A 15,394-nucleotide genomic window follows, 5' to 3' on the forward strand; every position below is an offset into this window, starting at 1 on the left:
CACCACTAGGACCCCAACTCAGCACCAGGTAAGCTGCCAGACCCCCTACAGCCTTCAGCTGCTAGCCCCTGAGACTCCAGTCCACAAAGCTAGTGACCTGGCCCCCAGCATTAGAAGCTTGGGACAATGCCTCCTGTACTCCAGCAGGAGAGCTCAACTTTAAAAGCCTGGAAATAGGAAAAAAAAAACCAAAACCATAAGCAAGAAGCAAAAACAAACCTTGATAATATAGCTACATCCAAAACCTCAAAGGGAAATATGAATTGGTCTCAAGCCCCAAAATCCTCCTTGGAAGAGCTCAAGAAGAATTTTAAAAGTCAAATAAGAGAAATAGAAGAAAAATTGGGAAAAGAAATGAGAGGTATACAAGAAAGAGTCAACAGCTTGGAAGAGGAAGGACAAAAATTGATTGAAAAAACCCAATTCCTTAAAAAGTAGAATTGGGGGAAGCAGGATGGAAAGGGGGCAGGATGGCGGACTGGAGCTGAGGAGGGGAGTCCAGGCATATATCCGCCACCCATGCCGCCGCATCTTTGCCCGGTGCGCTGCTTCACATGCAGCAAGATTGTGGGCAACAAGTGGGAGGCCTACCTGGGCCGGCTGCAGGCGGAATACCCCGAAGGGGATGCCCTGGACGTGCTGGGCCTGAAGCGCTACTGCGGCTGTTGGATGCTGCTGGCCCACGTGGACCTGATAGAGAAGCTTCTGAACTATGTGCCCCTGTAGAAGTGAAAGTCCCTGACAGTCCCCATCAGCTCTCTATCACATGGAAGAGTCCCTGTGCTCCAGCAGGAGAGCTCAACTTTAAAAGCCTGGAAATAGGAAAAAAAAAACCATGAGCAAGAAGCAAAAACAAACCTTGATAATATACCTACATCCAAAACCTCAAAGGGAAATATGAATTGGTCTCAAGCCTATGCCTGAAGACCTCGATCAGCTATCTGCCACATGGAAGAGCCCCCATCAGCTGTCTGCCACAAGGCCTCCAGAGATGGCAATAAAGTCACTATTGGGGTGGGGGGGGGAGTAGAATTGGCCAAATGGAAAAGGAGGTACAAAAACTAGCTAAAGAAAATAATTCCTTAAAAATTAGAATTGGGCAAGTGGGAGCTAATGATTCTATGAGACATCAAGAATCAGCCAAATAAAATCAAAAGAATGAAAAAAATAGAAGAATATATAAAATGCCTCACTGGAAAAACAACTGACTTGGAAAATAGATCCAGGAGAGATAATTTAAGAATTATTGGACTACCTGAAAGCCATGGTTAAAAAAATAGCCTGGACAGCATTTTTTCAAAAAATTATCAAGGAAAACTGCCTCAATCATTATCTAGAATCATTATCTCTATCACCACTTCTAGTCACTTTCCTCATGGGAAATATAATGTTTTTGCCTAGTTAGTATAGTAACATACATTAATAACAACCTTGAATTAACCTTACATTAATTCACAATAAGAATTTTTTCATTAACATAAAATTAACCTGGGGGCAGCTAGGTGGCACAGTGGATAGAGCTCCAGCCTTGGAGTCAGGAAGACCTGAGTTCAAATGTGACCTCAGATACTTAACACTTACTAGCTGTGTGCCCCTGGGCAAGTCACTTAACCCAAATTGCCTCACCAAAAAAGAAAAAATTAAACTGCTGTTGGGATGTTGTGGGCTAGGTCCAATTCAGTCCAATTCCCTGGTAGTTTAAGTCCAGAATTGAAGTGAAATGAAATACTCATAGGTTTTTGCACAGTTAACAAAAGGAAGTTTACAGAACCAATGGGGGGGGGTGGAACCAAGATGGCAGAAAAAAGTCAGGGACCCACCTGAACTCTCCCAAATTATCCTCCAAATAGCTTTAAAATAACCCCTCAAAATTAATTCTGGAGTGGAAAAACCAACAAAAGAATGGAGTGAAACAATATTCTAGCCCAAGACAACTTCAACAATAATAGTCTGTCCCCCAGGGTGAGAGTGGAGTGCAGTCCAGTAAGACAGCAGCAGGCCTTGGAGGCAACTGAATTGGCAGCAGACAATAAGAGGGTTGGACAGCTGGTCATGAGATCACAAGGGTCCCTTTGCTGGCACTGGGTGCAGGACTCTGTTGCATTGCCCATATGTGGATCTGAGTTGCAGTCCTGGGTCAAAGTTCCAGGGTGAGGAGGAGCACTATCACACCAGAACAGGCATCCAAAGAGGAGTAGGGACCCTGGTCCATAATTTCAGGGTAGAAAAGAGTGCTTGTGGTTGCTCACAGACCAGAGCACAGGCCAGGAGAGTAGTAAACGTACCTCTCTGATCACACCACCTTGGAAGAACTGAAAACTTACAGACCCCCAGAATTAGCTCCAAAAACAGCTGCACAAAAAAACCTGAAGCAGGACACTGCTCCTTTCACCCCAGGAGCAGAGTCCCATTTTTAACATCAAATTAAAAGTCAAGAAATAGGCTGGAAAAACAAAAAAAGAACCTAATCATAAAAAGTTACTATGGTGATAGGGAAGATCAAAACACAAATTCAGAAGAAAACAAGAGTCAAAACCACTATGTGCAAAGCCTCAAAGAAAAATATGAATTTCTCTCAAGCCCCAAAACGAAGAATTCCTGGAAGATTAGGGGCGGTGGTCATTAGAAGCCAAACGCTTTTGAGGATGGACAGGGTGAAAGGAGAGAGATAGAAAAGGATAAACAGGAGGGAAAATAGGATGGAGGGAAATACACAGTAATAATAACTGTGAAAAAAATTCATAGCAAGTTTCTCTGATAAAGGCCTCATTTCTCAAACGTATAGAGAACTAAGTCAAATTTATAAGAATTCAAGCCATTCCTGAATTGATAAATAGTCAAAGGATATTAGTAGGCAATTTTCAGATGAAGTATTCAAAACTATCTATAGTTACATGAAAAAAAATGCTCTAAATAACTATTGATTGGAGAAATGCAAACTGAAACAACTCTGAGGTACTACATCACACCTTTCAGATTGGCTAATATGACAGAAAAGGAAAATGACAAATGTTTGAGAGAATGTGAGAAAATGAGACATTAATGCACTGTTGGAGTTGTGAACTGATGCAACCATTCTGTAAAGCAATTTGGAACTATGCCCAAAAAGCTATCAATCCATGCATACCCTTTGACCCAGCAATACTACTACTGGGTCTGTATCCCAAAGAGATTTAAAAAAAAAAAAAGGAAAAGGACCTATATGTACAAAAATTTTATAGCAGTTCTTTTTGTGGTGGCTAAGAATTAGAAGGGGATACCCATCAATTGGTGAGTGGCTGAACAATTTATAGTACATGATTGTGATAGAATACTATTGTGCTATAAGAATGATGAGCAAAATGCTCCCAGAAAAATCTGGAAGGACTTACAGGAATTAATGCAATGTGAAATGAGAAGAACCAGGAGAACATTGTATACAGTAACCGTGATATTGTATGATGATCAACTGTGAATGTATTAGCTATTCTCCGAAATACAATTCTGAAGGACTTATGATGAAATATGCTGTCCGCCTCCAGAAAAAGAATTAGTGGAGTCAAAGCATAGTTTTTAAAACATTCTTTATTTTTCTTGTTTGTTGTTTTTGGTCTGTGTTTTCTTTCACAACATGACTAATGTGGAGGTGTGTTTTACATGACTGCACATGTATGGCCTATATCAAATTGCTTGCCTTCTCAGGGAGAAGGGTGGGGAGGGAGGAAGGGAAAAAACTTGGAACCCAAAGTTTTTAAAAATGAATATGTAATTGGGTAAAAAGAAAATATTAAAAAACAATTTTAAAAAAAGTTTACTTAGCTAGAACACAGAAAGGACATTCTTCAAGCAGATTTAATGATGAATTATGTCAACTAAGTACAGTTCCTCCTGATGTTAGTCGTGCTGTTGGTCCACAGTCAGAAGTCTCTAAAAACAGAGCTGGAGTTACTTTTATACTCGAGAGAATGGGAAGCCATGCCAATAACATTAGCCAGTCCTCAAGTCAATTAAGTCTCAAAGGAGCCTCATACAGGAAAAAGTTAGTCTTAGAAAAAAATAACCCCTAAGAACCTTAGGAAGTACTGTTTCTATCACAGATGTTTAAATTGCATTATGTGGAACATTCCCTCTTAAATTTTACCTTGATGTAAGTCTAACCTTAACTTCAGAAATGTACTTGTAACCACCAGAACTAAAGTTACTAAATGTTCTTGTTTGACTAGGATAGACCTAGTTTTTGATGATATGTACTAAAGATAGGAATTCTAGGAAATGTCCCAAGCAGACCTATGTCTGCTTCATATTCATTCCTGTTCTCCCAGACATAAATGTGAAGCCTACAAGTAGTTTTTAATTTTTTAATTATTGTATTAATAACAGTTCAGTTAATTTCAGAAAACATTTATTAAACGTCTAATTTGTGCAAGGTCCATGGCTGTATCCTATTTCATATACTTCACAGTAGTTTCAGCTGCCACTGCAGTGTCACAGGATTTCTAGGGTCCTGGCATTTTCTCCAGAATGCTAGATTGACAGAGGGGAAATGACTTAACCCAGTTAGTTAATACAACCGTGGCTATCTGATTTCTCAGTCCATCTAATGTGAAAGATGCAGCAAGTCAAATGGAAAAGTGGAGATGTAGAAACAAGTGCATTTGCAGTAGAAAAAGATAACAAAAAGTCCAGCAGTGAGTAAGAAGAGAGAAAAACTATAAAAAGAGATAAAATAGTGCTTATACACTTAGAAATAGCTGACTCTTTTCCCCTATAATGCTTCTGGTGGCCACATAGGGAAAAGCTCTAAGCTCAGGTGAAGAAGAGAGGAGGGAAGGTTAAAGTATAGGGGATATTGGAGCCAGCTTAAACCAGCTGATTATTATATTTTTTCAGTCTTGGCATCTACTCCTCAGAAAAAGGTGAATGCTACAATTCAAAGCTGAATTTATTGTTTTGTTGATTTTCTAGACTTAAGAAAGTGGTGGAGAAAATGTTACTCGTGTAGGTTAAATCTTAAACAGTGTTGCACACACCTTTTTTTCCTCCAGAGACATTTATAAAAATTTACCATCACACCATTGTTAAGGAGTGACTTTAAGTCTGGGCATAAAAACACTGATGTGAAAAAAAAATCTTTCCCAAATGATGCCTTATAAATGATATGTTGTTGTCCAGAATCTCCATCAATCCTTTGTTACATGTAAAAGTTGTATACAGGATTCAAAATATGATAAGAGGATGAACATAAAAATTGTGGAATAACCAAGCAGTAAATATAACTACATCTTAACCAGAATGTTGTATGGAACTCATTATTTGGCAGATCCTGTAAGTATTCATATGGAACATAGTATAAGTTATGTGTGTCCTTAGTGGATATCCCAGAGGACACTTGAGGAGCTGCAGTAGTTTTTGTAATTTATACTGGCTTACATCTTGCCTTCTGTAGGGTTACAGAAGGATAGTGTCCCTTTACCATTAACTAGCAAGGTGTGGAGCTACTCCAGCCTTCAGAAATAACCATATTAACTAGCATGTTTATAGAGTGTTTTAAGATTTGCAAAGTACATTTGTAAGGTGGGGAGTAAGACTCATCAAGAAAGATCCAGTCCTGAGAGTATACACAGGGAGCTCTGTCTGGTTGCATCCCACACAGACGTTTGAGGAATCTGCTTCAAAAAGTATGTAATGAAGACCTGCCTCTAATTCAGAGCATGAACAAATATTCTGTGACTATTTCCTGTCTGCCTGCAACACTAGTGAAGAACAGCTTTTTTTATTATTAATTTATTTTGATTTATCAACAATCACTTCCATAAGCTTTTGAGTTTTAAATTTTTCTCACCTTCCCTCCCTGCCTCCCTCCCCAAGATGGCCCACAATCTGATATAGGCTATACATATACGTTCCTATTAAATAAATATATTTTCACATTAGTCATGTTGTAAAGAAGAATTAGAACCAATATAAGGAACCACCAGAAAGAGGAAACAAAACAAAACAAGAAAAAAAGAGCAAATAGTGTGCTTCGATCTGCATTCAAACTCCATAGTTCTTTCTTTGGATGTGGATAGCAGTTTCCATCATGAGACTTTTGGACATGTCTTAGATCCTTGCATTGCTGAGAAGGACTAAGTCTATCAATGTTAGTCATCACACTACATGGCTGTTATTGTGTACAATGTTCTCCAGGTTCTGCTCACTTCACTCAGCATCAGTCCATACAAGTCTTTCCAGATTTTTATGAAATCTGCCTGCTCATCATTTCTTATAGCACAATAGTATTCCATTACATTCATATACCACAACTTGTTCAGCTATTCCCCAACTGATGGGCATCCCCTCAATTTCCAATTCTTTGCCACCACAAAAAAGAAGAAAAGCTTTTTAAGCGATTGTCAAGCCAGAACTCAAGTGTATATACCAGAGGCGCTCACTGGACATATTAGTCTTTCTCTTTCTTGGTGGCAAGTGAGGCAAGAATTGCCATGGGCCTTCTGGATGGGGGAGAGGCCTTGGGCTCTTCTTAACTGGGTGCCACGTGGCTTGAAATCCATTTTGTAGCTATGTTGTTTCTGTCACTTTTGGGACATACTCTTTCCTGTTCTTTGATGAAGGACGATTGAAGACAAAATTACCTTGTCAGGTTCAGAAGATCAGTAGAGGTTGCCAGCAGCTGTAGCCACTATAACTCTAGTGAGAGACCTGGCAAACCCAGGCGGGCAGCATGGATCAACCTGACAGTGACACTTTGTACCCTTCAGGCAAGGGGGTTATCTGTCCATTGGCAATGCCACATCTGCAAGTGATTTGGTGAAGTGAATGCTTTGTAAAGACCTCTTTAAATGTGAGTCCACCCTTCCCAGGGACCAAGGTGGTAGAGGACAAAGTATGTTCCAGGTCAGAAGGAATGTTTTTGGGTTTTGGTTCTTGCTTTATCTCTTTAAAAAATTTCCCTTTGTCAAAGTAAATTGATATTGCTTATTGACTTACGTTGGAGCAAACATACCAAAACAGGAGCTCAATCTGATAGCATTAGGAGAATTGGGATTCTTCTCAAGGGTAGGTCCCTCTAGAAACTTGGAAGACAGGTAATGTAGCTAATTAATTATTGGGAACCTGAATTTTGAGTAGGAGATGAAAATAAGTCCCCTAAGGTATATATTCCTGTTCTTAGATGAAAGAGAATTGGAAATGGAATGAACTCATGAGTTTTGAAAGACTGGGAGAATCAGCAGAGTTTGTAGGCACCTGTAGCTATCAATGGACATAGTCAGTGTCAGACTTACAGGTCACAAAGTCTTGCCACTAGGTCAGTTCATTCTGCTGACTTGGCTGATCAGGGTTGTGGTGGCCCCAACAGCTGGCAAACACTACTGGGTCTTTCAGCCTGTTTCAACCACAAATTGGTTCCATCTCCAGTTCTCCTTCACCAAAGAACAGGAAAGAATAATCCTACTATGGGCAGAAGCAAAGATTAATAGAAAGTAATTAAAAGAGAGAAAAATACTGGAATTAAGAGGTGTTAGGGAAGACTTCTTGTAGAAGGTGGTATTTTAGTTGAGATTTAAAGGAAGCCAGAGAGGTCAGGGGGTAGAGTGGGGAGAGTGTTGTAGGAATGGAGGACAGCCAGAGAAAATGCCTAGAAATGTATTTTCTTGTTTGTGGAACATCCAAAAATCCAGTCTCACTAGACCGAAAAATAAATGTTGGGGGTGGAGGGAGGTAAAGCATAAGACGACTGGGTATAAGCCTAATAATAGAGTCTCTGGTTCAAAGGTAATGGACATTTTAGTCATTTTTTTATTTTGGGAGGAAGGGGTAGTGTTGGAGGCCAGCACCTGTCCCTCAGCTGATGATATTCATTATCTGTTCGTCTAGATTCTCCTGCATAGTGTGGGCCCCCAGGACAGGTGGCAGTCTGCCCCATTGAGAGGGTAGGCCCTGGGAGAAGGTTGCTACACTCACTGAGAAGAGTTGGTGGAAGGAGGATCATGTTGGCATTAGAGCCAAAGCCCACATTCCCCTGTGCTATATCTAAATCTGGCCATAGTATTTGGAGGGTAAAAAGCAGCTTCTGAAAGTAAACAATAGAATCTCTTATTTGTTGTTAAAGAGCAGAATGTATTTTAACTGATAAGATAAACTATAGCAACATTTGACTTTGCTGATACTAAAAGGTGACAAGAAGCCTATCCCTTATTGAACATAAAAGCATTATTTAAATTGCAAGGTGGTGGCTTACAAAACCCTGTGGTTCCTATTCATAAGCCTTGGATTAGCTTTGGCTTATTTTCTTCCTATTTTAAAAAAAGTAAAATTTTGTTACTCTTATGATTTTACATAACTATGTTTAGCAGTTTATACCAATGACTTTCTGTCTTCTTACCCTAAAATAGTAATTCCTCGCTTTATTTCCTCCCCCCAAGATATTTTTAATCTTATTTTTATTTTATTTTGTTACTTTGCAGTTTCAAGTTGTCTCCCTCTCCCTCTAACCCTACATTAGAGAAGGCCAATATTTGATACATAATTCCATATATTAATTTTTTTCAGGTGAATAGCATTTTCGAATGTTCATATTACTCAGAATAGCTTAGTCATTCACGGTTATTGTTCAAACAATATTGCTGTTACTATATACAGTGTTCTCTTGATTCTGCTTATTTCACTCTGCATTATTTCATGGAAGCTTTTTCATGTTTTTCTAAAAATCAACCTGCTCAGCAGATTTCAGAAAAACCTGGAAAGAATGACATGAACTGATGCAAAATAAAGTAAGCAGAACCAATAGAACATTGTACATTGTAACAGCAACATTGTACAACAATCAGCTATGAATGACTTAGCTCTTCTCAGCAATACAACGATCCAAGACAGTTCCAAAAGACTTACAATGGAAAATGCTATCCATATTCAGAGAAAGAACTAATGGAGTTGAAGCATATCATTTTCACTTTCTTTATCTTTTTCATGGTTTTTTCCTTTTGATCTATTTCTTCTTTCACAACTTGACTAATATGGAAATATGTTTTACCTGATTGCACATATATTTAAAATATAAATTTAATATATAATAAAATAAATAAATAAAATATAACAATATAAATATTTAAATATAGATTTAAAATTCTTACCTTCTTAGGGATGGGGGAAAGAAAAGGAAGAAGGGAAAAAATTTGGAACTCAAATTTTTTAAATGAATGTTAAAAATTGTCTTTACATGTAATTGGAAAAAATAAAATACTATTTAAGAAATAACATAAAATCAACCTGCTTATCATTTCTTATAGCACCATAGTATTCCATTACAATTATATACCACAACTTATTCAGCCATTCCCCAATTGATGGGCTTCCCTGCAATTTCTAATTCTTTGCCACCATAAAAAGTGCCCTTCTTTTTCTGCTCCCTAAATTGATTACTATATTATATTGTGGTTTTTAAAGAATGTGTATTTCTGATTGCTTATATTTACATGCAGTTTTCCTCTGCTATTATATAAAACTTTTTTTTGTTTATTTTTTGTTTTTAAATATATGCTCTATGTTATTGAGAAATGTATATATTCTTAGTGGTATCATTCAGAAAGTGGCATAAATCTTTTAGCTCTCAGTTCTCTAAAAATTGTGAGGTTTTGTATTTTTTTCCAATCTACCACTTTTTTTTTCAGCTCTTTGGGCATAATTTCAGATTGTTCTTCAAAATGGTTAGATCAGTTCCCAGTTCCACCAACAATGAATTAGTGTCCCATTTTTTCTATGTCCCCTTCAACACCTATCATTTTCCCCTTCTATCATTTTAACCAACCTGATAGGTATGAGATGGTACCTCAAAGTTGTTTAAATTTGTATTTCTCTAATCAATAATGATTTAGAACACTTTTTCACATATATATGTGTGTGTGTGTGTGTGTGTGTGTGTGTATGTATATATATATATACATATATATACATATATATGTATATATATGTGTATATATATATATATATACACATACATAGCTTTGATTTCTTCTTCAAAAAACTGCCTATTCATATCCTTTGACATTTATCAACTGGGGAATGATTTATATTTTTGTAAATTTGACTCGGTATATTTGAGATATGAGACCTTTATCTGAGAAACTGTCTATAACAATTTTCCCAATTTTTCTGCTTTTCTCTAGTCTTAGCTACATTGGTTTTATTTGTACAAAATGTTTTTAATTTAATGTAATAAAAAGTATTCATTTTACATCCCACAATGCTATCTCTTTTTTATTCATAAATCCTTTTACCCTTAAATCTGATAGGTGATATGTTCTATGCTCTTCCATTTTGTGTATAGTGGAGCAGAAAAGGAGTGGGCAGCTTTTGGAGATTTAGTATATACCACTGCATTTACTCATCTTGGCCAGAACACTAGCCAATATCAGGATTGGTTTGATGAAAATGATGTGGAAATTCAGAAGCTACTAAGTGAAAAACAAGAATCCTACAAGGTTAACCAGAATGATAGTTTATCTGTCTCTAAGAAGTGGGGACCTGGTATTGCTCTGGGACTGGAGTTGGGGGAGGGGGCAAGGCACCAGCCACTCACCAGCTGCAGCAATGGGGCTACAGGGCCTCAGTCATTGACCTGCCCTGCAGCTCAGGGTCTCCTGCTGGCTTGCTGAGACAAGGCCTGCCACTGGCTTGCCAGGACACTGCCTGCCCTGGACTGTGCTCCCCTTTTAGCCAAGTGAGATAGACCTTTCCTGCAGACCTTCCAAGTTGGCCTGAGTTAAAAAATTGTTTCACCCCTTCTTTTTGTTGATTCTTTTGGCCCAGAATTCATTCTGAGGCCCTATTTTCTAGTTGTTTGTAGGTAAATATGGAAGTATTCAGGCGATTTCCTGCTTACTTCACCATCTTGGTTCCTAGAAGTCCTCCATTGGCTAGTATAGTCTGTAAGAGCCCTTGGTCACTTCTGTGCTGTGATGAGGCATCAGAGTAGGACTTTTTCTAGATCATTTGTCCTAATTAACTCTGAGAATATAAATAGAAGAGAAAGCCCCTCCTCTCAAGGAACTTTTTTCTAATGGGGAAACACCATGCGTAAGAGGTTTCAGTTGCAAGTCAAATGGAAAAGCCCAGTGGTCATTAGGGTTCAGTGGCAAAGCACAAGGTAATATGTCTTCTTTAGTGTAATTTCCATTGATAAAACCATATCTCTGTATCTGAACCATTTGACAATGCCAGATTTTGGTAATGAGAACTTTATTTCCTGGTTTTTCAGTAGCTGTGGCTGCTGAGAAGGCCAGGCCTCCAAAACCTGAAGAAGTAGTTGCCAAGTCACATCTCTACACAGACTGTTCCTCTAGCTTCAGGGGTCTGGCTAGAAGCTAGGCTGCTTATCTTCAGGGTTGGGTGGGTGGAACTGTTATTCCTAATGTTCTTGGGATCGGGGTCCTCTGCTGTCTTCATATAGGTCTGAGGGAAGGTGGTAGTGATCAAAGTGGTGGTGGTTGTTTGACCCACTTGGCAAATGACACCTCATGTCTCTTTTAGAGTACCTTACTGTTTTAGTTAGGCTGACTTGCCTATGCCACTGGTCAGCAGTTTGTGGTGGGGGGTAGTGAGGAGTCACTCCCCTCAAAAATGGTAGTCTGGAGGCTAGGATGGTGGGGTGACATGACCTTTTAGACTGTAACCTCCATGAAGGCATGAACCTTGTGTTAGCTAAATATTGTACTTCCTGAGCGTCTAATACAGCGCTCAACAACTTGGCAATTGCTTAGTAAATATTTGTTGAGTTGTATTTACCCCACTAGAATGTAAACTCTTTCAGGGACCATTTTTTTTTTGTTTTCATATTCCTGTAACCTACAATGTATGTGTCCTGTTTAGAAAAGTGAATTGGTGATTGATTAATTCTGGGCAGAGAACGTTTCTAACATAGTGCCTTTCTACTTAATAGCTGTTTGGAGATAAGAAATGCTGAGTTTGGATTCAGTTCAGTTCATTTGGATTGATCTAATCTGATATAACTCCTAATACAAGTAACAAAAGAGCTAATGTATATATTTTTGTGACATGCTAAGCAACTGATTTATTGAACTACCTTTTTTCTTTCTCACACAGTACTGGCTGGATCCTGCAAAAACCCTTGCAGAACACAAAGAACTGATAAACAGTATGTATTTAATTTTCAGTTTATCCAAGTATGATTTAAAAATTATATGGTATCCAAAATAATGATATAGGTTGTGATAGTAGATGATAACTTTTTGAAATGAATAAATACTTTCATACAGTGAGCTGTGCTATCCCTTTGGATAAAATGGGTTATATTGTTGGTGGGATTTTTTGGCCTGGTAACATAGAAGTGCCTTTTCTAGCTGCCTAAATTTTAAATTTTGCTTTCAAATTAAAGAGTCAGAGAGCCTGAATCTATATGTTAAAAGGAAAAAAAAAAGATTATTTGTCATTTGAATTCTAATGAGCTTGATTTCCCTAGAGCATAAATTAAGAACCATTCCTCTTTCATATCAATAAGATGCCAGTCTGATCTCTGAGATAGCAATTTATTAAGTGGTTCCCTTTTTAACTTAGATGAGATCATACATTATAAAAGAGTATTCAACTTCCTTCTGAGAATAGCTAGTATACTCATTTTGAATATTTGAAAAAAATTATACAAATAATATTATGAGTCAGCAGGTAACTAAGATTATGTCTAATGATATTTTCTGTGTCATCTAGATTTTTAAAGGAGGAATACAATAACATATTGTATGTATATGTGTATGTGCATGCATGTATATGTGTGTTTATGGGAGGGGATCTCAATGGACTGATCTCATTTTTTATATCAGTAGTCCATATCAGGAGTTTTAACTTGGAATCTGTTAACTTGATTTTTAAAAATGTTTTGATTGTTTTGATTTGAAAAATGTATTTCAGTATAATTACTTTCTATTATAATCCTGTGTATTTTAGTTTATGAATTTAAAAACATTATTGCGAGAAGAGGTCCTTAGGCTTCATCAGATCACCAAAGGTTGAGAACCTCTGGGGTTTAAAGTGGTTCCAGGTCATGTGACCAACAAGACAAATAAATGAATGAATGAGAAAGCATTTTAAAGTGCTTTCTATGTGCTAAGCACCATGCTCAGCTCTATATTAGACCATCCTTCTTTCAAGGAGCTCACACTCAAATGGTGCGAGACAACACATAAAACAAAGTTCAGTTTCAGAGGAAAGCCCAGGAATCCTAAGGATAGATAGATAGCAAGACTCAGAGGTCCTTCAGTTATATCACTAGGTCAGATGACAGTGGCAGGGGTCTGTAAGGCATTGAGCCAAAATAGATGATAAGAATTAGAGGACTGTAGCAGGCAGTGGGAGGGCAGATGGTAAGGTCTATAGTATTCCTCCATCACACCAGAAAGAATAGAATTGATGACTCCTATCATATCTGAGCCAGGTAAATATCTCAAAGGAAGGAGGAGAAAAAGGTAAAGTGGCATCAAGTAGTGATGAGTCTTTCAGCTGCCCAGCCATTTTTGGTTTTTTGGGTTTTTTTGCTTTTTGGTGAGGCAATCGGTGTTAAGTGACTTGCCCAAGGTCACACAGCTAGTAAGTGTTAAGTGTCTGAGGCTGGATTTGATCTCAAGTCCTTCTGACTCCAAGGCCAGAGCTCTATTCACTGCGCCACCTAGCTGCCCCTTGCCCAGCCATCCTTAATGGGTTCTGAGATAATCCAGGATGGGAAGAAGGGATCACAAAGAGATTCAAGGAGAAATAAATAAGGATTAAAACATAAATCCAAAATACAGAAGGGAAGAGTAAATAAAGCAAATACAATTTTCTTAGAAAAAGCACAAGTACAATGTGCAGTACCTGTGGACCTTTCACCTCCAGTGAGAGGTGGGTTGGGAGTGTCTTCTAATGTGTCTTAATTCAAGTCCTATTTGATCTTTATGATTTTGCCACATTTATTTTTTGGTGTTGTTCTTTCCATTTACATTATTCTAATTACTGTGTATATTGTTTTCATGGCTCTGCTTACTTCACTCTGCATCAGTTCATACTATCATAACTTTAAATGTAAAAGATAAAACAGTTCAATAAAACAAAAAACTGGTAGATTGGGCAAAAAAAAACCCTCACAAATTTTAGAGAATTTTAGAAATTTAGAGAATGAGAGGTAAAAGATCAATGACACCTTCTGAATGGTACCACTAAGAATATACACATTTCTCAGTACCATACAACAAATATTTTTTAAAAAATAAAACCTTGTATAATGGCAAGGGAAAATTACACATAAATGTAAACAAACAGACACATACATTCTTTTAAAACTGCAATATGATAAAAATAGTAATCAATTCAGAGAGCAGAAAAAGATGGGCACTTAAATCAAGACTTAGTACTGAAAGTCTAAATGAGTGGGTCAAAGAATAATCATTGAAACTACACCTATGTGGAAAATAGTATCAGTTGTAAGACAACACATCAAAATTTCTGAAATGTAGCCAAAACAGTTCTCAGAAGAAAAAGTATATCCTTAGAAATATTCACCAATAATATAGAAAAAGAAAGTTAATGAATTAAATATACATTCTTAAAAATTGGAAAGTCAACAAATAATAATAATGACAATAGTAACAACAACAATAAAAGCTAACATTTATATAGTGCTAGGCACTTTGCTAAGTGCTTTACAATTGTTATCTCATTAGGCCCTCCCCAAAAACCCTGGGACTATTATTATCCCCATTTTAAGAATGAGTTAACTGAGGGAAACACAGGTTAAGTGACTTGCCCAGGATCACACAAGCTAGGAAATGTCTGAGGCCAAATTTAAAATTAGGTCTTCCTGACTCTAGGCTCAGTGTTCTATCCATTGTGCCACCTAGCTGCCCCAAAATGAGTACAAGAGGAATAATTGAAAAGTACAAGAGAAATTAATAAATATGAAGCCAAAAAGACTTTGAGAGCTGTTAATCAAAATGAAAAGATGATTCTTGGAACCTACTAAGAAAATTGAATTACAAAAAATGAGTTAGTTGACTTACAGACAACCAGAAAAGAATGGGAAATGGAATTAACAAAATTTTAAATGACCAAGATGAATTCAGAACAAGCCCAGAATAATCAAAAGAATTATCAGAATTATGCGCATAATGCTCTTTGAGAAACATCATTGCTAAATATATACCCTAAGGAGACCGTTGATAATAAATTCCCCATATACACCAAAATGTTTAGAGCAGTACTTTTTATAATAGCAAAGAACTGGAAACAAAGTAGATGCCTATTGCTTGAGGAATGGCTGAACAAATTGTGGTATATGAATGTGATGGAATACTACTGTGCTGTAAGAAATCATGAATATGATGAATACATAGAAGTACAAAAAGATCTTTATGAACTGATGCAGAGCGAA

The 15,394-nt window shown here is 37.4% G+C and overlaps 1 protein-coding gene across 1 annotated transcript in view; it reads left to right on the forward strand.

The window, feature by feature from the left end:
* The window catches only part of EPB41L4A (erythrocyte membrane protein band 4.1 like 4A), a 188,271-nt gene that overhangs the window by 73,541 nt on the left and 99,336 nt on the right, over window positions 1–15,394 (forward strand). Inside the window, exon 3 of the mRNA XM_021009510.2 lies at window positions 12,082–12,133. Coding sequence (XP_020865169.1) covers window positions 12,082–12,133 — 52 coding nt within the window. The remainder of the gene's footprint in view (window positions 1–12,081; window positions 12,134–15,394) is intronic.

Source organism: Phascolarctos cinereus, unplaced genomic scaffold, assembly GCF_003287225.1.
Source record: "Phascolarctos cinereus isolate Bilbo 61053 unplaced genomic scaffold, phaCin_HiC Scaffold_4;HRSCAF=312, whole genome shotgun sequence".
Taxonomy (NCBI): Eukaryota; Metazoa; Chordata; class Mammalia; order Diprotodontia; family Phascolarctidae; genus Phascolarctos; species Phascolarctos cinereus.